The sequence below is a fragment of the Scyliorhinus torazame genome, chromosome 3 (genome assembly GCF_047496885.1).
Source record: "Scyliorhinus torazame isolate Kashiwa2021f chromosome 3, sScyTor2.1, whole genome shotgun sequence".
Lineage (NCBI taxonomy): Eukaryota > Metazoa > Chordata > Chondrichthyes > Carcharhiniformes > Scyliorhinidae > Scyliorhinus > Scyliorhinus torazame.
In genome coordinates, this window is record NC_092709.1 from 302,679,059 (window position 1) to 302,705,745 (window position 26,687).

A 26,687-nucleotide genomic window follows, 5' to 3' on the forward strand; every position below is an offset into this window, starting at 1 on the left:
CTTACCCTAGTCATTCGTTTATTCCTGACATATCTATAGAAAGCTTTAGGGTTATCCTTGATCCTACCTGCCAAAGACTTCTCATGTCCCCTCCTGGCTCTTCTTAGCTCTCTCTTTAGGTCTTTCCTAGCTAACTTGTAACTCTCGAGCGCCCTAACTGAACCTTCATGTCTCATCTTTACATAAGCCTCCTTCTTCCTCTTGACAAGTCTTTCGACTGACTTAGTAAACCACGGATCCCTTGCTCGACCACTTCCTCCCTGCCTGACAGGTACATACTTATCAAGGACACGCAGTAGCTGTTCCTTGAACAAGCTCCACATTTCCATTGTGCCCATCCCCTGCAGTTTTCCTCTCCATCCGATTTTCCTAAGTCTTGCCTCATCGCATCATAATTGCCTTTCCCCCAGATATAACTCTTGCCCTGCGATATATACCTATCCCTTTCCATCACTAAACGTAATCGAATTGCAGTCACTATCACCAAAGTGCTCACCTACCTCCAAATCTAACACCTGTCCTGGTGCATTACCCAGTACCAAATCCAATATGGCCTCGCCTCGCGTTGGCCTATCTACATACTGTGTCAGGAAACCCTCCTGCACACATTGGACAAAAACGGACCCATCTAATGTACTCGAACTATAGCGTTTCCAGTCAATATTTGGAAAGTTAAAGTCCCCCATAACAACTACCCTGTTGCGTTCGCTCCTAGCCAGAATCCTCTTTGCAATCCTTTCCTCTACATCTCTGGAACTTTTCGGAGGCCTATAGAAAACCCCTAACAGGGTGACCTCTCCTTTCCTGTTTCTAACCTCAGCCCATACTACCTCAGTAGACGAGTCCTCATCAAACATCCTTTCTGCCACCGTAATACTGTCCTTGACTAACAATGCCACCCCTCCCACCTGGATGTGAGTGAGCACTCAGCAGTCAGGCAGGGGTCAGACTATGGCATAGACTGAGGAGCACCAGTGCCCAGCTCTCTGAGGGTTATCATCGCCCCACCACCCCGTCCCCCTGCCCTCGACAGTGACCCACTGACAATGCCGACACAGTCCCAGCACCCTGGAATGATGTGACACATACATTGGGAGGGTGGGAAATGGGGGTGGTGGGCAGGTAAGGATGCGACGATGGACCAGGCCGCGTGCTAAGTGTATCGGGCGAATAGGTCAGAACTTATTCTCCGCCCAATTGCGTTTTCTGATTTTGCATCAGTCAACGTAAATCCCTCCCAGGATTTTTTCAAGTTGGGAGGTTTAACTAGCAGGGTACCACAAGGCCTCAACTCTTTGCAATTTATATTAATGACTAAGTTGAGGGGGCTGAGTGCAACAATTCTAAGTGTGCTGATGGTACAAAGTTAGGTGGGAAAGTAAACGGTGACAAGAACACAAAGAGGCTACAGAAGGATAGAGACAGGATGGGTGAATGGACAAGAATATGGCAGATCGAAGATAATGTGGTGAAATGTGAAGTTGTCAACTTTGGCTAGAAAAATAAGAAAGGCAAATATTTTCTGAATGCCTGGAAGGCTGAGAAATGTTTGCATTTGTTTGTACAAGAATTGCAGAAAGTTAATACACAAGTACAGAAAGCAACGAGAAGGTAAATGGGCCGGCTAGCTTTTCGTACAAAGAAATCGGAGTACAAAAGTAAAAAGGTCTTACTACAGTCATAGAGGGCATTGTTGAAGCCAAATCTGGAGAACTATGTACAATTTTGGTTCTTTCCTAAGGAAAGACAAAGAATCATAGACTAGTTACAGCAAAGAGGAGGCCATTCAGCCTGTCATATCTATTCCAATTCTCTTCAAAAGCAAAACATAGATTGCAGAGCTTCAAGAAAGTGACTACTTTCCCCAGAAGGCGCACAAGACTGGTTCTCGTGTTGAGAGAACATTCTTGTATTGAGAGAACACAAGAACATTGTATGGGAAGGTGGTGTTGAGGTAGAAGATTAGTTATGATGTTATTGAATGGTTGTGTAGTCTTGAAGAGCCAAATGGCCTGCCCCAATTCCTATTTCTTATGTTCTTTGTCAGAAGAAATACATAATCTAGGGAGTGGGTGGTGCAATTGATTACGAGGAAAGTTAGAATTCAGCTTAGATTATCAGAATGAAGACTCTACCATGAGCAGCAGGGGTTAGGAATCCCTGGAATAAATTTTTCTGTAATAACATTGCCTCCCCTTCCACATTTATTCCAAGTGAGTGCTATGCAGCTGAAATGGTGCTGTTATGCTCCAAGTACAACAGGAGCAGTCACCTAATTTGAAACAAAATCAAGTGACCAATAAGCCTTGCGCAGAACTTGTCTACAAGCAACATTTGCACTCTCCAATTATACTGGAGAGCAGGTAGTTTCCTTTATAACATGCATAATTAACAGCAAATTCGTAAATTTGTTATATACCCTTCCCTATCAGTTCATTATGAAATTCCATAAAGATTTATAGCTAAGGAAATCTATTAGCAATATGATTTCACAACAGCCCGACATGGGGCTACATTATGCAGGCCCTCACTGCCATAGCTGAAGATGGGAGGGCTTGTAAAATATAATAGATAGCCTGTCCACCCCCCTGCCTGCTAACCTTGACCTGCCTCCCATGTTATGGTGGTGGAGAAGATGCCAGGCAGTCTCCATCCCTTTCATTCTCTCACTCCACAGTATAAATATTTCCCACTTTCTATGTCTTTTAGCTTTGATAAAGGGTCATCTGGACTCGAAACGTTAGCTTTTTTCTCTCCCTACAGATGCTAGCAGACCTATTGAGATTTTCCAGCATTTTCTCTTTGGTTTCAGATTCCAGCATCCGCAGTAATTTGCTTTTAGTCTCCATCCCTTGGATCTACTGAGGTTCTTAAGTAGCCATTACCATGCACTTAAGTGCTACTGACGCCTGATCAGCACCTAACAGTTACTAAGATACTGGACCAGAGCCACAACCTTTATAAGTGTTTAAGGCAGTGTGGAAAGATCAATTTGTTCCAGGAGTGAAAACACAAGAAATAGAGCTTGGTTATTTTATTTAACAACTTTATTAAAATAAATGAAAAACAATATTTAAATTTTAACTCAAACAATAACAGATTAAATGCAGTTTCTTAACTTTAGCACATAGATTCCCATTAAACAGCACTTTAAATGAACATGCAGCTTTTATTCCACTTACACAGACAGGCAAACGCAATATTTGCATTTACGAAGCAATTTTTTTTCTGTTAGGCAAATTCTTTCAGAACTATTTTCCAAAGCCTGTCTTGGTGGCAACTTTCATGAGCTCTCTCAGTCGCTTTCCAAAGCCGTTTGCACTTGTACTTGTTGAAACCAGCCCTGTACTTGTTGAAAATAGGATTCTTTCTCTCTCTCTAAGCTCCACCCAGTCCCTCAAACAAAGGTCTCTCCGAGGGTGCTCAGATTAGAACCCATCAGTGTTATCTTGGATGTTTGATTTCCCATTCCCATTTGTACAAAAGAACAGAGTTATGCTATTGATGTGCAATTAACCTCCCATTGACGGACAAAGAGGCCATCAGACTCTGTAATTGGCTAATAGCTGGTCAGACAAGTGTCTTCCGAAGGAAAATGAATCTTGCGAGACTCACCCTTGCTGAACAGGGCCATCCTGTGTATTCCCTCTAACAAGTTTAAATCTGAATGAAACAATGTAACTGATGCAAGGTGTGGACGTATCCCTCTGACTCCATGCTAGCAGATCTTTTCCTTAGCCGGTTTAACCCCTAAATTGCCTGCTACATTTTCAATCCCATTTCTGGACCTAATTTCCTAATATCTCCCTCGCGTAACAGTAAGGCTTTCACTGTGCGGATTGCTGTGGGGCAAGAAGAGACGGTGCTTTCTTTTCAGGATTTCCTGTGTGCATCAGAAGCAGCCACAGAAAACTGTCCCCCTTCCTCCTCCGCCTGTTAAGCCTCCTGTCAGCCCTAAAACACAGCCTTGCCAACCCCCTCCCCCTTACTCGGGTCTGCCAGGCAGGTCTGTCCAAAATCCCAGGACTTACTTGAAGTCCAGGATCTACAACACTTCTCTTTAGGGGACTGCTTGTTGTCCCAGCAATGGCCAGTACTTGATTCTAGTGCTGCTGAGAGTACAAAACTGCTGGCTCATCAGATTGGCCAGCTAATCAGATTGGAATAAATCCCTTCCCCATAAAATTCAGTTCATGTTTTTTTTTTATTAGTGAATCCTTTCATTACTCCGTAGTCTTAATTACTCGTGGCACGATTTTTAGTATCTAGAACAACTGACAAACAGGACTTTGGTTTATCTACCTACTCGTTAGAACTCCTTCAATTGCCATGGCTGAGTAAAGCCACTGTGCTTGATAGATAATTGCTGATCTCAGTTATCATTCTTCATGTTATCATTCTGATGTGAACCTACACAATACCCCCACACTATTTCATTCTGGTGAACATCCTACCCTCACCTTAATCCATCCTAATATGATGTGGCGTTTAGGCATAAAAATGATGAAGGTCCTGGCTTTGACTTGATCTGGGCTACTTGTAACAATAACACAATTAAACTTAATGCCCAAGAACAAAAATCAGCCAGTTTCCTATCTTGGAAATGCTTCTGAAAAGTGTGCATGAGTGGTCATGGGGTGAGGGAGGATGTTCACCAAAGGTGAATGATGGTACAGTGCAGGTTCACATATGATGTATGATAATTTAGGCACAAAGTTGTCAAGCTGCAATTATCTATGGGACTGGAGTGCAGCATGAGTTATCACATTCAGGAACAAAATGGCGAAAAATGGTTCTTCACAGTAACTTCATTGCAGTGTTAATGCAAGCCTACTTGTGACACTAATGAAGATTATTATTAAAAGTCTCAGTCATTCAAAGTATTGTTACGGATGCGTGGTCAGCTCTCAACAGTGGCTAAGAGACTGGACCAGAACCATAACTTTTTTAAGTTTTAATGTGGTACGGGAAGATCGATTTGTTTCAGGAATGATAATATAAGAAATAGGGCTTGATTATTTTATGAACAAACTGTATTAAAACAAAAGAAAAGAAAACAATAGTTAAACATTTAACCTTAAACCCTAACAATAACCGATTACATGTAATTTCTTACAACACCAAGTTAAAGTCCAACAGGTTTATTTGGAATCACTAGCTTTCGGAGCGTTGCTCCTTCATCAGGTGAGTGAAGGAGCCTGATGAAGGAGCTACACTCCGAAAGCTAGTGATTCCAAATAAACCTGTTAGACTTTAACCTGGTGTTGTAAGACTTCTTACTGTGCCCACCCCAGTCCAACACCAGCATCTCCACATCATGTAATTTCTTAGTGCCCATTAAACACCACTTTAAATAAACATGCAGCTCTCGTTCCATTTACACAGATACTTGCATTTAGAAAGCAAATTTTTTTCTGTTAGGGAAATTCCTTCCGAACCTTTTTTCAAAGCTTGCCTCGGGGGCAAATTTCATGACCTCTCTCGGTCGATTTTCCATATCCTTCTGGCCTTTAACTGTTCATATCTATTCCTTCACACAAAAGGTTCTCTGCTGGGGTTTCCAGGCATGAACACATCTCCGTTATCTTGGCTGTTTGATTGCCCACTCACATGTATACAAAAGAACAGAACCATGCTATTGATATGTAACTGACAAAGAGGCCATCAAATTCGGTAATGGACTAATAGCTGATCAGGCAGGAGTGTCTCGAAGAACAATGGATATGGGGTATCCTGTGTATTCCCACTAACAAATTTAAATCAGACTGGGACAATGTAACTCGGCCAGGTGTGGGCGTATCCCTCTGACTTTTTTTCCACTCCGTCTAACCCCAAATTGCCTGCTACATTGGGGTCTAATTTCTAGGCCCAATTTCCTAACATCTCCCTTGCGTAACAGTATGCTGCCTCTCAGAAGTGCAGTTTTACCCACCACAATGAAGGTACAACGGAGGATCCCTGATCTTAATTGTTTCATCATCAGTGGCTGTGCATCCAAGGCTCTGAAATTTCCTCCCCAGGCCTCTCTTTCCTCCTTTAAGATGCTCCTTAGGGTCAGCACGGTGGCACAGTGGTTAGCACTGCTGTCTCATGGTGCCAAGGACCCGGGTTCAATCCTGGCCCCGGGTTGCTGGCTGTGTGGAGTTTGCACATTCGCCCCGTGTATACGTGGGTCTCACCCCCACAACCTAAAAGATGTGCAGGGTAAGTGAATTGGCCACGCTAAATTGCCCACGCTAAATTGCCCCTTAATTGGAAAAAAGAATTGGGTACTTTAAATTTTTTTTAAAAGATGCTCCTTAAAGCGGACCTTTCTGACCAAGCTATTAGTCATCTGCCCTAGTATCATCTTATGTGGCATGGTGTCAAATTTTGCTTTATAAAAATCCTGTAAAGCACTCTGCAACATTATATGATGCTAAAGACACCATATAAACACAAATTGTTGTTGTTGCTGCCAATTTTTGTCACATTATCTCCCACAAAGGCACAGCATGACTTAGGACATTCTGATCCAGAAGCAAGATCATTAATCGCACCAATGAAACCATTCCTTCCTCTGCTGATTCGCAAAAACATGCCAGAAAATCCTTTCTGAGTTCTGGTGAAGGACCATCAGCCAGGAACACAAATTCAGTTTCTCTCTACACAGAAGCCGCCTGACTTCAGTATTGCCAGATTTTTCTGTTTTTATTCCATAAAAATCCCTTACCTGGTGGTCCATAAAGTAACAGTCCTTTCCATGGGGAAAGAATCCCAGTAAACAGCTGTGGGTACTAGAGGTAAGAAGTACAAGACTAAGAATCATATGTATAACAGGCAAACATTGAACATGATTTTAATTTAAAAACAACTTGCCTTAATAGGATAGACAACAGCTTCTTTAACTAGTCGTTTGGCTGGCTCCAGCCCAATTATGTCGTCCCATCTCACATTTGGATTATGTAGATAAATATCCTTAAATAGATAAAATCAATCTAATTTTTAAAAAAGTTCTCCTGAAATTGGGAACATTGGGCGAAATTCTCCGACCCCCCGCCGGGTCGGAGAATCGCCGGAGGCTGGCGTGAATCCCGCCCCCGCCGGTTGCCGAAGTCTCCAGCACCGGATATTTGGCGGGGGCGGGAATCGTGCCGCGCCGGTTGGGGGGCCCCCTCGCTCGATTCTCCGGCCCGAATGGGCCGAAGTCCTGCCGCTAAAATGCCTGTCCCGCCAGCGTAAATTAAATCACCTACCTTCCCGGCGGGACAAGGCGGCGCGGGCGGCCTCCGGGGGGGTCGCGGGGCGATCTGGCCCCGGGGGGTGCCCCCACGGTGGCCTGGCCCGCGATCGGGGTCCACCGATCCGCAGGCGGGCCTGTGCCGTGGGGGCACTCTTTCCCTTCCGCCTCCGCCACGGTCTCCACCATGGCGGAGGCGGAAGAGACTCACTCCACTCGCATGCGCGGGAATGCTGTCAGCGTCCGCTGACGCTCCCGCGCATGCGCCGCCTGGAGATGTCATTTCCGCGCCAGCTGGCGGGCACCAAAGGCCTTTTCCGCCAGCTGGCGGGGCGGAAATTCGTCCGGCGCCGGCCTAGCCCCTCAATGTTGGGGCTCGGCCTCCAAAGATGCGGAGCATTCCGCACCTTTGGGGCGGCGCGATGCCCGTCTGATTTGCGCCGTTTTGGGTGCCAGTCGGCAGACATCGCGCTGTTTCCGGAGAATTTCGCCCATTATTTTTAATTTCTCTCAAAAGACTTGTTGAGCTTAAACATTTAAAATAGCAACTCAAAAATACTGGCAATGCCTAACAGGTCAGCCACCATCTAAAATAGAAAATATGGTTACCATGTGATGCAAACCCTTCATCAGATTGATCTGTTGTACCAGTTCTAGTTCAATCTCATCTTTCCTATCTCTACTAAGTCACATTTTACGCTCATGGATTATGCTTACAGTTTGCAATTACCTGTACTGAAATGGACCAAATGTACTTGTTAAAAGTGCAAAATCAAATCTAGAAGTTGTAAGACTAATTTCCGTTAATCACCACAATTATTTGCTAAAGAATTTGATTAAATGTATGAGGTACACATTTTATGGCTTACCCTGCTAACAACAACGGCAAGGTCTCTCAGTTCACCATTCGTTCCTATGAAGGCACCCAGAGGTTTTATTAGCCGTTCCTATCAAAATAAAATTTCAAAACATGTGAATATACAGAAGCTGACCACACATATTTTCTATACCCATCATTGTACTTCTTTCGTGAATGTCTCATCTGTCACAAAGTAATAGATTTTTAATCTTTAATTTACTGATGCTGAAATCCCTAAAGTTCCCTTTAATTATGGAATCGAGTCACTTTTACTCCACAAAGACCAAACTGAGGGGATAAAGAAGCTCTCAGCTGAAATTTCAAATGCAAGAGGTGAATAGCAAGGGCAGCATCACTGGTCAAACTGTAAGGTTGCTAAAATCATTGTCTAATGCAAAGATAAAAACAACATAAAATATGATTTTAAAAATTCACTGTGCAACAGATAATTATGGTGCATTGGTGATTTAACATGTAAGACACATGTAAGACTACACTGAATGCTTGAAACTCATCTGCCATTTTTTTTTTACATCAAACATTTTACTGTGCCCACAGATTTAAAATCATAGTCAGAAACTGTTGCGAGAAAAGATTGATGTTGAGCCCCATTTTACATATTGGGAAATGGTAATTTCTATACTAATCCACAGTTCTACCCACAGTGCCTCATTACTTGATTCTTCCATGGTGTCCTCCCTCTGTAATATGTTCTCTAACCAGTATTGCAACTCCCCCACCTCTTTTACCTTCCTCCCCGTCTCGCCTAAAACACCTATATCCTGGATTATTTAGCTGCCAGTCCTGTCCCTTTTTTAACAAAGTCTCCGTTACAGCAACCACATTCAAGTTCTGTGCGTGAATCAAGGCTTTAAGTTCATCAGTCATACCTGTTATACTCCGTGCATTGAAGCAGATACACTCCAGAGCTCCAGACTCACTGAGTTCGACTTCCCCCAGCCTACCCTTCCTCTTAGCCAGCCTGACCCTGGTACCATGCTCAGCCCAAGTCTCTGCACTTACTGTCCTGATTCCATTTTTATACCGATTTATAGAAAGCAGACCAGTCCGAGGATGAATTGACACTTATGGAGCGCTTCTTCTCTCTGTTAAACTCCCAGCAATCTCCAAGCACCAAAGGTTGATCCTGAATGGTCCTATTTCTAAAAGGGAATTGGATCTTATCTTGAAGGAGCTTCAATCTGCTAAGGCCCCAGGGCATGATAGTTTTGGATATGAATTTTACAAAGATTTTAAAAACTTGCTAATGTTTTAATAATATTGATCTTTATTAGTGTCTTTATTAGTGTCTTTATGAGGCTTACAGAAACACTGAAATGAAGTTACTGTGAAATTCCCCTAATTGCCACAGTATGGCGCCTGTTCGGGTACACTGAGGGAGAATTCAGAATGTCACCTAACAAGCACGTCTTTCGGGACTTGTGGGAGGAAACCGGAGCACTCAGAGGAAACCCATACAGACACGGGGAGAACGTGCAGACTCCTCACGGACAGTGGCCCAAGCTGAGAATCGAACCCAGGTCCCTGGCACTGTGAAGCAACAGTGCTAACCACTGTGCTGCTGTGTGGACCCACTGATTGGCATGAATAGTCGCTCATTTGAAGCAGGTCTTCTGTTGTTGCTCTATTAGTACTGTTGGTGAACCACAATCCTTCCCTTATATCGATCAAATGACCACACAACCAGTTAGTTAGTTCAAAAGATGGTTTATTTACATACACAAGAGTTTTCTCGACATGCAAACACAATATCTACTACGAGGTAAACTACACCTATCAGCTAGAATAACCTATACTTAACTTCAGAACGACCGGCACTGTGCAAATGGATAAGGCCCTTATCTGGATTTCACTTGGCTTATTCGAAGAAAGCGGCTCTGTCTCTGCTGGGCTCATCCATCAGGTAGCTGTTCTTGCTGCAATTGGGCTGGCACAGGCCGGATCCAAAAAAGACAGAGCACATGGCTGTGTCCTCTTTTAGCCCTCTGGGATTTTGCGCTCTTTGGGGCGGTCCTTAACCTTGGACCCAATAGTTCGGCAGGGCTCTGATCACTGTCTTCGATTTCGGCCAATAAAGGGGCGGGTGCCTTGGTAGCTGGGCGGGTCCTTAGCGGTCATTGACCTTGGCAGTTGGGCTTTCTGAGTAAGGGGAGTGGCGCCGATCAGTCTGTGGCTGTACCGGTTGTTTGATTGGAGTTCTATTGTCCTGGGAAAATGGGCCATTGAAATGAAAACGAGCGGGGGTTTCGATCAGGCCTGGTTACCTCGGTTTCAGATACACATAGGCTCTGGCCTGTCTGAGTCCTGGGTTGGCCATAATTCCCATGGTCCTTTGCAGGTGGCCATCTTAGATGGCTACACAGTCGCAGACACTCCCGAGAAGCAAATATTTTCTTAATTCTGAAGGCAGGCAAGGATCCGAAGAGTCTGCACTCCTTTCTTCTTATTATTATAGGCCAATTTTCCTCCCAAATGTAGATTTGAAATTGTTGTTTAAATTGTTAGCACAGCGCTTCAGGGGAATTCTTCCTTTGATCATCCAGGGCGATCAGACCGAGTTCATAAAAGGCCAGAATTCATGTAACGATGTCAGGGGATTATTGAATGTTATTCAGGTCCTTCAAAGACAGGCGTTAGATGAGTTAGTGATCTCCTTAGATGCAGAGAAAGCTTTTGACCGGGTGGAGTGAAATAAACTTCATTGCAGTGTTAATGTAAGCCTACTTGTGACACTAATAAAAATTATTATTTATTTTACACGCTCGAGTTGTGTATTGGTGCTTTATAAAAACCCTCTGGCGGACAGTTATTGTCTCCAAGCGAGGGGCTGAACAGGGGTGCCAGTTATCCCAGTTATTGTTCGCAATAGCCATACAGCCCCTGGCAGGGCCAATTAGACCTTTCGGTTTTGGGGCCACTTAGGGAAGCAGCACAAGATCATGCTTTATGCGGATGACGTGTTTTTGTTTGTCTCTAAGCTGGACGTTTCTGTTCCCGCTCTTATTGATGTGGTGGCCTTTTCACAAGCTAGAAAATCAATTTTACAAAGTCTGAGGCTATGCCATTGGGTGGGCTTAGAGAAAGACCTCCCCCTTTACCTAATTATCCATTTAAGTGGTCCCTTTCAGGGTTTACTTATCTGGGTACTATGGTTACCCAATCCTTTAAACATTTGTATGAAGTAAACCTTCCCCATTAGTTGCATCTAATTTTAAAATAATCTTTATTGTCACAAGTAGGCTTACATTAATACTGCAATGAAGTACTGTGAAAATCCCCTATCGCCACACTCCTGCGCCTACTCGGGTACACTGATGGAGAATTCAGAATGTCCAATTCACCTAACAAGCACGTCTTTCAGGACTTGTGGGAAGAAACTGGAGCACCCGGAGGAAATCCACGCAGACACAGGGAGAACATGCAGACTCTACACAGACAGTGATCCAAATTAGTAATCGAACCTGGGACTCTGGCACTGTGAAGTAACAGTGCTAACCACTGTGCTCTCTCCCATTCAGAGCACCCCAGATTTCCCACCAGGTTTTATGGACCATGACTCCCTATCTGGAGAGATAGAGGACTTTGTAGGCTGGGGGACATGTTCAATGGTGCTTCCTTGTCATCTTTTGAGCAGCGATGCCAACAATTTGATATCCCGAGATACTCCTTTTTAAATATCTGCAGTTGAGAGACTTTATCCTGAATAAGCCAAATGCCGGCACAGTCATGGCTTACCAACTTGATAGAGTTTTTTGAGGAGGTGACAAAATTAATTGATGAGGGAAAGGCTGTGGATGTCATCTACATGGACTTTAGTAAGGTGTTTGAGAAGGTCCCTCATGCCAGACTGGTGCAAAAAGTAAAGTCGCATGGGATTCGGGATGTGCTAGCTAGATGGATAAAGAACTGGCTTGGCAACAGGAGACAAAGAGTAACAGTGGAAGGGAGTTTTTCAGAATGGAGATCCTCAGCTTAAATCAACCTCTAACTAGTAACTACTGGTGTTCCACAGGGATCAGTGCTGGGATCACTGTTGTTAGTAACATATATGAAGGATCTGGAGGAAAACGTAGATGGTCTGATAAGCAAGTTTGCAGATGACACGAAGATAGGTAGAGTTGCAGATAGTGAAGAGAATACTGCAGAATATAGATAGATAGGAGAGTTGGGCAGAGAAATGGCAGATGGAGTTCAATCCTGACAAATGCGTGGTGATGCATTTTGGAAGGTCAAATTCAGGTGTGAATTATACAGTAAATAGCAGAACCCATAGGAACATTGACATACAGAGGGATCTGGGTGTTCAGGTCCATAGTTCCATGAAAGTGGCAATGCAGGTTGATAAGGTGGTCAAGAAGGCATACGTCATACTTGACTTCATTGGCCGGGGTATTAAGTACAAGAGTGGGGAGATCATGTTACAGTTGTATAAAACTTTAGTTAGGCCACATTTGGAATATTGCATGCAGTTCTGGTTGCCACACTACCAGAAGGACATGGATGCTTTGGACAGAGTGCAAAGAAGGTTTACCAGGATGTTGCCTGGTCTGGAGGGTGTTAGCTATGAGGAGAGGTTGAATAAACTCGGATTGTTTTCGTTGGAAAGACAGAGGCTGAGGGGAGACCTGATTGAGGTCTACAAAATTATGAGAGGTATAGGCAGGGTGAATAGTCAGAAGCTTTTTCCCAGGGTAGAAGACTCAATTACAAGGGGGCACAGGTTCAAGATGAGTGGGGAAAGTTTAAGGGAGATGTGCGGGTAAAGCTTTTCATGCAGAGGGTGGTGGGTGCCTGGAATGAGTTGCCAATGGAAATAGTGAAGGCAGGCACGATGCAACGTTTAAGATATATCTTAATTTACACATGAACAGGCGGGGAATGGAGGGATACAGATCATTTGGGCAATAAGTAGTAGGTCTGAGTAAGGAATCTGGATTGGTGCAGGCTTGGTGGGCCTTTGTTCTTTATAAATATGCATCTTGACATTTCAGTCTCCCCAGTGGAAAAAATCCTGATTTCTGCAGGACCCAAGCAATTCATTAGCAAATGTGTTAATGTAAGCCTACTTGTGACAATATTAAAGATTATTATATTATTCTCGTACTCCTCCTACGTGCACTGGGTGTGCACAGACAGTGATCCAAGCCGGGAATCGAACCTGGGACCCTGGAGCTGTGAAGGTGGTTCCGTGAGGATTTGTGGTCACCATATGTGCTGAACAGTACCCATTACTTCACAGTGGCACAATGGTTAACATTGCTGCCTCACAGCACCAGGGACCTGGGTTCAATTCCGGCCCCTGGTGATTGTGTGTGTAGTTTGCACTTTCTCCCCATGTCTGTGTGGGTTTCCACCGGGTGCTCCGGTTTCCTCCCACAGCCGAAAAATGTGCAGGTTAGGTGGATGTACCATGCCAAATTGACCTTTAGTGTCCAAAAGGTTTGGTGTGGTTACAGGAATAGGGTGGGGATGTGGGCCTAGGTAGGGTGTTCTGTCCATGGGTCGGTGCAGACTCAATGGGCCGAATGGCTTCCTTCTGCACTGTAGGGATTCTATGATTGAAGACCTGTTTGCAGGATTGGTGAGAGGTCAAAATGTCAGTAACATTGACCTGAGCCAGGCTTACTTGCAAATGAATGTGGACAAAAAGTCACTGAAACCTCGGACAATTGTGACACACAAGGGCTTGTTCTAGTACCAAAAAGTGCTGTGTGGTATCACATCTGCTCCTGCATGATTTCAAAGGGCAATGGATCAGATTCTAAGTGGATTGAGTGGAGTCCAGTATTATCCGGATGGTTTCCTAATCACTGGAAAAGGTGAAGAGGAGCACCTTCAAAACTTGGATGCAACTCTCCAGAGATTAGAAGACTATGGTCTGAGAGTACGCAAGAACAAGTGTGAGTTCTTCCAATCCTATGTTGAGTACATGTGATTGATGCCACTGACATTTACAAATCTTCCAAGGTTAAGACTATCATAGAGGTGCCTGTACCTTAAAAACATAAGCCAGTTATATTCCTTCTTGGGATTGTTGAATTATTATGGAAGACTTGGCCAAATGTGGCAACAATTCTTAAACCATTACATAACCTTGTGTCGAACAAGACATGGAAGTGGTTAGACCACTGCAATAATGCCTTCATGCAGGCCAAACAATTGGTACTTAAGACTGAAGCTCTCACGCACTCTAATCCTACTTCACCCTTACAATTAGCTTCTCGTTATGGTGTAGGAAAAATTCCACGTGGAGGCCCGACCAGACCTACTTCAAGACCCAACCCCAGGAGCGCCCAGGGAGGGAAGACTCAGCCCAACCTGCCTCAGGAAGCCCCTGCCCACGTCCCAGGACCCCCAAAATGACGGAGACCCCATGCGAGGACCTGAACGCGCTGCAAGGTATTCCCGTGCCCGCAGAACACCAGGACCCAACCGGATCGCAAACATGCCCCCCGAGCAACCCCTCTACCTCAACCAGCGCTCGGGACCCTGTCACACACGACCCCGGAAACATAACCAGCGCCCTGGTCCCCGCCAGCGCCCTTGACCCCACCAGACGCAATCACCTACCCTCCACAAGGTCAGACTTCTCCCATCGGATCACAGGATCATCCAGCCTCAGCCGCCGACTGAGGAAGCGAGGGAAACGCGGCGGTCTGCAGATTAGACTGAAGCAATGCGGGTTTCGAGACCCCTCTCCCCAGCATACTCCTGGCAAATGTCCAGGCGATTGAAAACAAGCTGGATGAACCTAACGCCAGACTTACCTCTCAGAGGGAAGTGAGAAACTGCTGCGTGCTCTGTTTCACAGAGACATGGCTCACCCCGCCTCACCGGGCTGTGCCATACAACCTGAAGGCTTCTCAATTCACTGGGTGGACCGCACGGCGTCATCAGGCAAAGCGAAGGGTGGAGGAGTTTGCCTCCTCATCAACTCCTCCTGGTGCTTGGATGTGGCGACCTTGGCGACCTACTGCTCCCCGGACCTGGAATATCTGACCGTGAAGTGCCGCCCATACTACCTTCCATGTGAGTTCACTTCAGCCATTATCACAGCGGTTTACATCCCACCCCAGGCAGAAGAGGAAGGCGCTGGACGAACTGTACAGTTATAAACAACTACGAAACAGAACACTCGGAGGCCTTGTTCATCGTGGCTGGAGACTTCAACAAGGCCAACCTCAAGAGTATACTGCCAACAAAATTCCACCAGCACATCGCCTGTCCCACCAGGGGCGACAACATTCTTGACCACTGCTACTCAAAAATCAAGGGTGCCTACCGTTCCATCCCCCGACCGCACTTTGGGAAATCAGACCATAAGGCGGTGCTCCTTCTCCCGGCATACAAGCAGGAACTCAAGCGGGAGAATCCAGCTAAGAAGGTTGTGCAGTGCTGGTCCGAGGAAACAGAAGAGCTCTTACGTGACTGCTTAGAGACAGTGGACTGGGCCATATTTAAGAACTCAGCGACCAACTTAAATAAGTATGCCACCACCGTCACAGACTTCATCAGCAAATGTGTGGACAACTGCGAGCCAAGAAAGCAGTACATACGTTCCCCAACCAGAAATCATGACTCAATCGCGAGATTGACTCCCTACTGAAGGACAGATCTGAGGCGTTGAAGTCAGACGAAGAAATCCTATACAAGAAATCCAGGTACGACCTCTGCAAAGGCATCCGAGATGCCAAGAGAGGATATCAAACCAAGCTAGAGTCACAGACAGACTCTCGGCGATTGTGGCAAGGACTAAACAACATAACAGGCTACAAAGCGAAGCAGAGCAGAATCTCTGGCAGCAGCGCGCCCCTCCCCGATGAACTCAATGCATTCTATGCTCGGTTCGAGGAGGTAACCAACAATCTGCTGTCGAGTGTCCCAGCAGCCCATAACTCACCCATACCCACCATCACAGCTTCCGAAGTCAGATCGGCCTTCCTGAAAGTGAACCCTCGGAAAGCGACGGGCCCAGACTGGATCGCTGGTCGTGCACTCAGAGCCTGCGCGGACCAGCTGGCAGAGGTGTTCGCGGACATCTTTAACCTGTCCCTACTCCACTCCGAGGTCCCTGCTTCAAGAAGACCACCACCATCGCCAAAGAAGAACCAGGTAACGTGCCTCAATACTACCGTCCGGTGGCCCTGACTTCAGTCGTAATTAAGTGCTTCGAGAGGTTGATCATGAAGCGCATCACTTCCATACTCCCAGAACGCCTTGATCCACTGCAATTCGCATACCGTCGCAACCTGTCCACAGCAGACGCCATTTCCCCTGCCCTACACTCATCCCTCGAGCATCTCGACAACAAGGACTCCTACATCAGACTCCTATTTATTGACTACAGCTCCGCCTTCAACACCATAATCCCAGCCAAGCTCATATCAAAGCTCCAAAACCTAGGGCTTGGCTCCCCACTCTGCAACTGGATCCTCGATTTTCCTACCAACAGACCACAATCAGTAAGAATGAACAACAACACCTCCTCCACAATAGTCCTGAATACCGGGGCCCCACGAGGCTGCATACTTGCAGAGTAGAGGCCCCTACTCTACTCCCTGTACACACACGACTGCGTGGCAAAATTTGGTTCCAACTCCATCTACAAGTTTGCTGACGATACGACCATAGTGGGCCGGATCTCGAATAACGACGAGTCAGAATACAGGAGGGAGATAGAGAACCTAGTGGAGTGGTGCAGCGACAACAATCTCTCCCTCAATGCCAGCAAAACTAAAGAGCTGGTCATTGACTTCAGGAAGCAAAGTACCTGTCAGCATCAACGTGGCCGAGGTGGAGATGGTTAGCAGTTTCAAATTCTTAGGGGTGCACATCTAAAAAATCTGTCCTGGTCCACCACGTCGACGCTACCACCAAGAAAGCACAACAGGGACTATACTTCCTCAGGAAACTAAGGACATTCGGCATGTCCACTTTAACCCTTAGCAACTTTTACAGGTGCACCATAGAAAACATCATATCTGGCTGCATCGCTCGGCCCAGGACCGCAAGAAACTTCAGAGAGTCGTGAACACCGCCCAGTCCATCACACGAACCTGCCTCCCATCCATTGACTCCATCTACACCTCCCGCTGCATGGGGAAAGCGGGCAGCATAATCAAAGACACCTCCCACCCGGCTTACTCACTCTTCCAACTTCTTCCATCGGGCAGGAGATGCAGAAGTCTGAGAACACGCACGAACAGACTCAAAAACAGCTTCTTCCCCGCTGTTACCGGACTCCTAAATGACCCTCTTATGGACTGACCTCATTAACACTACACCCTGTATGTTTCATCCGGTGCCGGTGCTTATGTAGTTACATTGTATACCTTGTGTTGCCCTATTATGTATTTTCTTTTATTCCCTTTTCTTCCCATGTACCTAATGATCTGTTGAACTGCTCGCAGAAAAATATTTTTCCTGTACCTCTGTACACGTGACAATAAACAAATCCAATCCAATCCAAGGAGCAGTAGTCTCCCACATCAATCAGCTAAAGAAAGACCCCTAGTATTTGCTTCTTGAATCTTAAGCAAAATTGTGAGCAACTATGCTTCACTGTGATGCTGGCTGTGGCAAAACACCATTCCCAGACTTCTTCAGTGATGCTGGCTGTGGCAGGACACCATTCCCAGACTGCCCCCAGGAGAGGTTATTGGGTTGCGGGGATAGGGTGGAAGTGAGGGCTTAAGTGGGTCGGTGCAGGCTCGATGGGCCGAATGGCCTCTTTCTGCACTGTATGTTCTATGCAGAGATTTAATGGTGCAGAGATTTAATGGGAAGCAATGGAGATCATCTTTGGTATTAAGAATTTCTATCAATTCCTGTATGAGAGAGTTTACATTGTTGACGGAGCATCGTTCCCACTCACCATTTTACGCCCACGTACGGGAATTCTGTCACTCGCTGCAAAGAGGATGCAAAGATGGGCGTTGCTCCTGTCTGCATATACTTGCACCATTAAATACCACCGATCTAGTTTACATGGTAACGCAGATGGACTTTTAAGATTGCTATTACCTGTTGGTTCTTCAGACTGCTTGAAAAGGAAATATTTTCTACTTTAAACAAGTAGACAACATACCAGTCACTTCTATGCAAGTGAGAAAACACACTTGGAGTGACCTTGTGCTCTCAGAAGTGATGGACGGGGATTTACAAGGAAATACTTCAGGACTAACACCCAGCCTGAAACCCTACTACTTCAGGAGAATGGAGCTGTCAGTTGAGTCAGGGTGTCTATTATGGGGCTCAGAGTAATTATTTCTTGTTGTCGAGATGCTCCAGGGATGCGTGTAGGGCCAGGGAGATAGCGTCTGCTGTGGACCGCTTGTGTCGGCATGCACATTGCAGTGGATCAAGGCAGTCAGGAAGTTTGGAGTTGATGCGTCTTATGACTAACCTCTCGAAGCACTTCATAATGATAGATGCCAGGGCCACCGTTCAGGCACATTGCCTGGTTATTCTTTGGCACCGGTATGATAGTGGTCTTCTTGAAGCAGGTGGGAACCTCGAACGAGATGACTGCAAACACACCCACCAGTTGGTCCGCACAAGTTCTGAGTGCACGACCAGGGACTCCATCAGGACCCGTTGCTTTCAGTGGGTTCACTTTCGAGAAGTGCTGTTAGGGAGGGAATTCAAGGGTTTTGAAGAAACGGTGATATATTTCCAAGTCAGGATGGTGAGTGACTTAGAGGGTAACTTACAAGTGGTGGTGTTCCATGTATCTGTTGCCCTTGACCTTCTAGATGTTAGGGGTCGTGGGTTTAAAGTGCTGCCTAAGGAGCCTTGGTGAGTTTCTGCAGTGCATCTTGCAGATGGTACACACTGCTGCTACTGTGTGTTGGTGGTGGAGGGGGTGAATATTTGTGGAAGGGGTGGCAATCAAGCGGGCTGCTTTGTCCTGGATAGTGTCGAGCTTCTTCAATGTTGTTGGAACTGCACTCATCCATTGTGAGTATTCCATTGTGTCTTGGACTGGCTTTGGAGCCAGGAGGAGAGTTACTCACCGCAGGATTGCTCACGTCTGACTTGCTCTTGTAGCTTATTTATATAGCTAGTCCAGTTCAGTTTCTGGTCAATGGTAAATTCATCATCATTCTCCGACTCCGGACTTCCGGTGACGGCGGGAGGCAGCCGCACGTTGGAGGGCTCCCGTTCGGGAACAGTATTGTCGGGGGTTAACGCAAAGTCCTAGGGCCAGCGAAGGCAGTAAAAGTCGGGAGACAGCACAGAGGAGGGGAATGTCGAAGACCAGCAAAATAACAGCCGTGAAAAAAGCGGCTGAAAGTCCGTCGGGGAGTGGAAAGGTCACCGCGGGGTCAGTAAAGAAAATGGAGGCTGGAGCACCAGGGGAGGCTGCATTGCTTACGGCTGAAGAAATAACTAAGGTGATGGCTGCGGAATTCGAAAGGCAGTTTGCAAAATGCATGGAGACGGTGAGGAAGGAAATGAGGGAGGTTTTGAGTGCGCTGGTGGAGGAGGCGATTTCCCCGGTGATGACGGCAGTGGCGAGCGCAGTGGCGGAGGTGCGCGAGCAAGGAGAGGCGCTGAAGGAAGTGGAGGAAACGTTATTGCAGCACGGTGATCAACTTGCCTCGATGGGGAAGGAGATGCAGAAGGTGATGGACATTAACAAGGATCTGCGAGGAAAAATGGAAGACCTGGAAAACAGATCCAGGCGACAGAATTTGAGGATTGTGGGGCTGCCCGAAGGAGTTGAAGGACCGAAGCCGACTGAGTATTTTGCCGCGATGCTGGCAAAACTATTGGGGCAGGGGGTGGATCCCTCCCGATATGAACTGGATCGGGCTCATCGGTCGTGGAGGCCTGTACCAAAGGCGAGTGAGCCGCCAAGGGCAGTGACTCTGTGCTTCCGTAGGTACAGTGTGAAGGAGAAGGTCCTGAGCTGGGCCAAGCAGAAGCGGGTGGTGCAGTGGGCTGGAGCACGTGTATACCAGGACTTTACGGTGGAGATGGCGAGGAGGCGGGCTGCCTTCAACCGGGTGAAGAGGGCACTGTACATTAGCAAGGTGCAGTGCGGCATTGTATATCCAGCGAAGCTGAGGGTGACTTATAAGCTCAGGGACTTTTATTTTGGAACGGCGGAAGCAGCAGAGGAGTTTGCAAAGGCAGAAGGACTGTGGCAGAACTGACAAATTGAGAAATGGCCATGTGCCGATGTAACCTCATGACTGTATTTTCTTCTTTTTTGTTTCACTGCATGCGGGTGTAGGGGCTAAAGGAGCCAATGTTGTATATATTTGGACAAGGGAAAGGATGAGACTTTCACTCGAAATGAGGGCTCTTTGGGGTGTAGGTGGATATGCGGGGTGTGTGTGCTAAAAGGGGATCTTTGGGCTTTCCTAGGGCCGGGCAAGGGGGAAAGGGACCCGGGCGGGGGCCTCCACGCTGGCCGGTTTAAGCCGGCCAGTGAACGGGTGTGAGGTGGGAGGAGGGGCTGCGGTCATCGGAGCCTGGCAGAACAGGGTCCGAGTGGTCTAGCTGGGGTGGAAAGTTGGGGGGGAAGGGACCAAGGTTGGGAGGAGGGGTTTTACAAGAGGCAGTGGATGGGAGGAGCTGGAGACTTGGCGGGGGGGGGGGGGGGATGCATATATTGACAGGTGGGCCGTTGTTTGGGGTGGTGGGAGGATAGGATCATTGGTATTGTTAAGGGGATTGATTTTGTATTTGTTACCATTTACTGTTTGTGGGTGGGTGTAAATATTTGAAGGAAAATGTAGAATTTTTAAAAATATATTTTAAAAAACATTCTCCGACTCCTCCACATAAAGATGTCGGCGACAGTCCTCACTGACGAAAATAAGCCAGAAACCTTTGAGGTCAAACTGGAGTCAAGCAGGGATATGTCATCGGCCCCACCCTTTCCTCCATCTTCATTGGCACCATCCTTCACCTTGTCAAGAACAAACGTCCGAGTGGAACAGACGGAAAACTTTTCAACCTCAACCATTTGAAATCCAAGAGAAAACAACACTGATATCGCTTGTGGAACTTCAATATGTGGATGACATTGCCATCTTCACGCTCAGAAGAGAATATCCAAGCCATGCTTTATGACTTTGCGGAAGCATACCGAAGAATCAGTTTCAGATTTAACCTCAAGAAGCCTCAAGTCCTTTACCAACCCGCCCCGGGGCATGATCCGGTCCCTCTATCGAAGATCAACGGAAAAACCCTAACAAATGTAGAACACTCCCTCTACCCGGGGAGCCACCTCTCATCGAAGGCTGATATCGATAGGGAGGCCAACATCGTATTCAATCCGCGAGCGCCTCATTCGGAGGCTTAAGGATGAGAGTCTTCGATGACCGCAACATCCGTGCTGACACCAAGATCCTTATGCACAAGGCGGTCGTCCTCCCAACTTTTCTATACGGCTCAGAAACTTGTACCACGTAAAGGTGCCACCTTACTGGCATGTGGCACAGGGAGTAATCCTGAGATTACAACCCTCGAGGTCCTGCTTCTTAGCTTACTGCCTAACTCCCTGAGCTCCTTTTACAGGACCTCATCACACTTCATGCCTAAGTCGTTTGTACCTATGTGTACTACGACCTCTGGCTGTTCAGCCTCCCCCTTCAGGATGTCCTGTGTTCGTTCAGAGACATCCTTGACCCTGGCACCAGGGAGGCAACACACCTGGAGTCTCTTTCACTTCCACAGAAGCGCCTATCTGTGCCCCTTACTATAGAGTCCCCTATACCTATCGCTCTCCTGCACTTTGCCCTCCCCTGCTGACCAACAGAGCCAGTTGTGGTGTCACTGTTCTGGCTGCTGTTGTTTTCCACTGATCGGCTATCCCCCCCAAAAGTATCCAAAAAGGTATACCTGTTAGAGAGGGGGACAGCCACAGAGGATTCCTGCATTGACTGCCTGCCCTTTCTCGCGATCACCCATGTGTCTGCCTGCACCTTGGATGTGACCACGTCCTATCTATGACGCTTTCCGCCACCTGCATGCTCCTAAGTGCATCCAACTGCTGCTCCAACCGAACCGTCTGTGAGGAGCTGCCATTGGTTACACTTGCTGCAGATGTAGTCGACCGGAACGCTGGAAGCATTACAGATCTGCCACATCTCACAGTTGATGCACTGCACCCCGCTGAATAACATTTTTGCACTAGTTAATTAATTTAAAATAAACACTTGAATTATTGTTACAATTAACTATATGGCCCTGACGCTAGATTCTTACTGCAAAACTAAATGCTAAATATTAATCTCTGCCCTCAGGTTTAGTTATCCCATTATCTACTTAATCAATTAGATTGAATTACTTTTTCAATGGTTTATTTCCAAATTTAACAGATTCCCAACCAGCCAATCAGGTCACAGCTTTACTGTGATGTCACTTTAGTTTTTCCCACCCCTCCACAATTTGAAAAGGTATTAAAATCATTTACCTATCCAGGATGCTCTCTGGATCTCTCCCTGCAGATTAACAGTTACAGGCCAGAAGAAAGAAAACAAAATGGTAGGGAAAAAGCACCTCCTCCCACTCTGCACCAAATTGCCTCATTGCTTCAAACTACCAAGTTTCCACCTGACTCTAGCTGTCTCTCACTCAGGATGTCTCGACTTCACCGTGCGCAATCTACAGAATAGCTTGGCGCAAGGATAGAACCTTCTCACAAGGTGGAGTAGAAGAGCCAACAAGGGAGTGGGAGTCAAATGTCCTTCCCGCAAGACCTGTATCCACCACCCCCCACCCTGCGGCAATGGCCCCACCTGATTCTGCTGTGATTAAGACACATAACTAGCTTGTGGCACAGCTACTATGCATAAATATCATAAGATTCCCCAAAGCACTCAAGGGCAAGGAGAAGACATTCATTACAGTGCTCAAATATTAAAATCTCCCTTTAAGCAGGACATATGACAATAAAAGCAGTCGATCAACTCAATGATAGGGAGAGAGTCTGGATTGGAGCTTTGAGTTTTCCGAGCCGCAGATTATCAGCCCAATTCCTTGGCTATCATGGATTTAATGAAGGTAGTAGTCAAATTAGTCGCAAGATAATGCGGAACATAATTCACTCCAGCTACCTTAAGTTGCTTTCGAACTTCATCGAAGCCTTGATGCTTCAGCTGTATTGCCGCTGAAAAGTCCTGGAAAAAGGAAATCCTGGCTTCCTCATGGAGCCAGGCCCCACCACACCTCACCATCTCCAAAACCCCCTGGTGATCTTTAAAATTGTGGAACGAATGAATGTATGCCTGAGACGTTGATTGTCCCTTGGTTTCAAAGAGAGAATTTGGTGAGCCCTTTCCAATTTGAAACTCCCAGCCTTCACATTCAGCCCAAGAAAATGTGGCAGCCAGTTCAATAGGAGCTTACCCTCCATTCCCTCAGGCAGACCAATGACTTGAATATTCTTTTTCAGACCTCTGTTCTCCAAATCTTCCAGGAGTTCTGACATGCCACATAGCTGGTTTTCCAGATTGAATATGAGCTTCAGTTGAAGAAGCAACATTTCTGACATTCAGGATTCTTTCCTCCTTTTCATCAAGCCTTTTATTGGTTTTCTGCAACTGGGTCTCACGAGTACTTAAAACCTGAATCTCTGATCAATAACTCGGCTAATGGTGGCAGTCATAATTTTCAGCACTGACTCCAGGGTTTACATATGCTTGGATTTGGCCGGCTCCATCGGAAATGGCGCTTTGAGTCAGTCTTTAACAATGACTGCTTGGAATCATGTCAAGACACGGGGGGTAGGTACATAATGGTGAGTGGGAAGCTGGGGGAGGTGCGGGTCGTACTCGTGAACGTATATGCTCCAAATTGGGACGATGTGGAATTTATGAGGCGGGTGTTAGGTAAGATCCCAGACACAGTCACATAACTTTGATTATTGGGGGAGATTTTAATACAGTAATTGATCCGGAATTGGACCGGTCAAAATCCAGGACAGGGAGGGTGCCAGCCGCAGCAAAGGTATTGAAGGGGTTTATGGAACAGATGGAGGGAGTAGACCCATGGGGGTTTGCACAGCCAAGGGCGAAGGAGTTTTGTTTTTTCTCCCATGTCCACAAGGTATACTCTCGCATCAACTTTTTTGTCCAGCAGCAGGGCTCTAATACCGGGAGTGGTGGATACTGAGTACTCGGCAATTGCAGTGTCGGATCATGCCCTGGATCTACGGGTTAGTTTGGAGAGAGGACAATGCCCGCTATGGAGACTGGATGTGGGGCTGTTAGCGGACGAAGCGATCTGTGGGTGGGTTAACAAGTCCATCCAAAGCTACCTGGAAACAAATGACATGGGGGAGGTCTCTGCAGCAACGGTTTGGGAAGCTTTGAAGGCAGTGTTCAGAGGGGAATTAATCTCAATAAGGGCCCACAGAGAAAAGCGGAACGGGCTGAGAGGGATAGGTTATTTGAGGAGATACTCCAGGCGGACAGGAGATACTCGGAGGCCCCGGACGCGGGGCTACTGAGGGAATGACGGAGGTTACAGGTGGAGTTTCGGCTGTTGACTACAGGGAAAGCGGTGGAACAGCTGAGGAAGGCAAGGGGGGGGGGGGCGATTTATGAGTACAGGGAAAAGGCAAGCAGAATGTTAGCGCACCAGCTCAGAAAAAGGGAGGCGGCCAGGGAGATAGGGAGAGTAAAGAGTAGAGGTGGGATTACGGTCCGGACCCAGTGTGGGTGAATGAGGTGTTTAAGGACTTTTACAGCAAATTATATGAGTCGGAATCTCCGGCTGGGGTGGAGGCAGTTTTTGGGTCAGTTCAGGATCTCAAGGGTGGATGAGGGTCTGGTGGAAGGGCTAGGAGCCCCAGTTAGAATTGTATATTGAGGGGCTGGAGGGCATGCAGTCGGGCAAGGCCCGGGGGCCGGACGGCTACCCGGTGGAATTCCATAAGAAGTTTTCAGAGATATTGAGCCCACTGCTGGTAAGGACATTTAATGAAGCAAGATACAAGGGGGTCCTCCCCCCAACAATGTCGCAGGCCTCGATTTCATTGATCCTTAAACGGGAGAAGGATCCGGAGCTATGCGGGTCATACAGGTCAATCTCTCTACTGAATGTGGACGCCAAACTGCTGGCTAAGATACTGGCCACAAGGATAGAGAATTGTGTCGCGGGGGTGAAAGGGGAAGACCAGACGGGATTTGTAAAGGGCAGGCAACTCACGGCCAATGTTCAAAGGCTTTTAAATGTTATTATGATGCCTTCAGAAGGAGGGGAGATGGAGGTAGTGGTAGCGATGGATGTGGAGAAGGCTTTTGATCGGGTGGAGTGGGATTACCTGTGGGAGGCGCTGGGAAGGTTTGGGTTTGGTGAGGGCTTCATTGACTGGGCGTGGTTGCTCTATCAGGCACCAGTAGCGAGTGTGCGTACGAACCGGCTGAGGTCGGGGTATTTTAAAGTACACCGAGGGATGAGGCAAGGGTGCCCCCTCTCCCCGCTACTGTTTGCTCTGGCCATAGAGCAATTGGCCATGGCGTTAAGAGCCTCTAGGAACTGGAAAGGGCTGGTTTGGGGGGTGGGAGGGGGGTTAGAGCTCCGGGTCTCGCTTTACGCAGATGACCTGCTCTTGTATATTTCAGACCTATTGGAGGTGATGGGGGAAGTTATGCGGATCCTCGGGGAATTTGGTAATTTTGCGGGGTATAAATTGAACATGGGGAAAAGCGAGATGTTCGCGATCCAGGCAAGAGGGCAGGAGAAGAAACTGGGAGAGCTGCCGCTTAGAATGGTAGGAAGGAGCTTTCGATATCTGGGAATCCAGGTGGCCCGGGAATGGGAGGCACTGCACAAGTTAAACCTATCCCGGCTCGAAGAAAAAATGAAAGAGGTCTTTTAAGAGATGGGATATGCTCCCGCTATCACAGCGGGGAGGGTACAGACCGTGAAAATGACGGTCCTCCCCAGATTTCGGATTGTCTTTCAGTGCCTCCCCATCTTCATCCCGAGGGCCTTTTTCAGGCAGGTGAATAAGGTTATTTCGAGCTTTGTGTGGGTGGGTAAAACCCCGCGAGTGAAGAAAGTGTTGCTGGAGCGCAGTCGGGGGAGAGTGGGTTGGCGCTGCCGAACTTTTGCAACTAGTACTGGGCGGCTAATATAGCCATGATTAGGAAGTGGGTAGTGGGGGAGGGATCGGTGTTGGAGCAGATGGAGCCGGCATCATGTAAAGACACAAGTTTAAGAGCACTGATAACGGCACCTCTTCTGTTCTCGCCGGCCCGATACTCCACAAGTCTGGAGTTGGTGGCGGCTCTGAGAATCTGGGTCAGTGGAGGAGATATAAAAGAGTGGAGGGAGCATCGGTTTGGAGCCCGATTTATAATAATCATCGGTTTGTACCGGGTAGGCTAGATGGTGGGTTCCGGAGATGGCAAAGGGCAGGAATTAGGAGGCTTGAAAGCCTTGGAGGATAAATTTGAATTGCCAGCAGGGAATGGGTTTAGTTTTCTGCAGGTCTTCTTGAGAAGGCAGGTTCCGGCCTTCCCGCTGCTGCCGCCACGGGGGATACAGGAGAGTGGTCTCCAGTACCTGGGTGGGAGGGGGTAAGGCATCAGATATTTAACAGGAACTTTTGGAATCGGAGGA

General features: G+C 47.1%; 1 protein-coding gene across 5 annotated transcripts in view; it reads right to left on the reverse strand.

Annotated features, from left to right (window-relative positions):
* The window catches only part of katnal2 (katanin p60 subunit A-like 2), a 179,097-nt gene that overhangs the window by 77,964 nt on the left and 74,446 nt on the right, over window positions 1-26,687 (reverse strand). For 4 of the 5 annotated variants that reach the window (XM_072497460.1, XM_072497462.1, XM_072497458.1 and 1 more), the window contains 3 exons: window positions 8,089-8,166; window positions 6,859-6,957; window positions 6,713-6,776 (listed from right to left, as the gene is read on the reverse strand). In XM_072497460.1, coding sequence (XP_072353561.1) covers window positions 6,713-6,776; window positions 6,859-6,957; window positions 8,089-8,166 — 241 coding nt within the window. The remainder of the gene's footprint in view (window positions 1-6,712; window positions 6,777-6,858; window positions 6,958-8,088; window positions 8,167-26,687) is intronic. The other variant, XM_072497461.1, reaches the window with a different exon arrangement.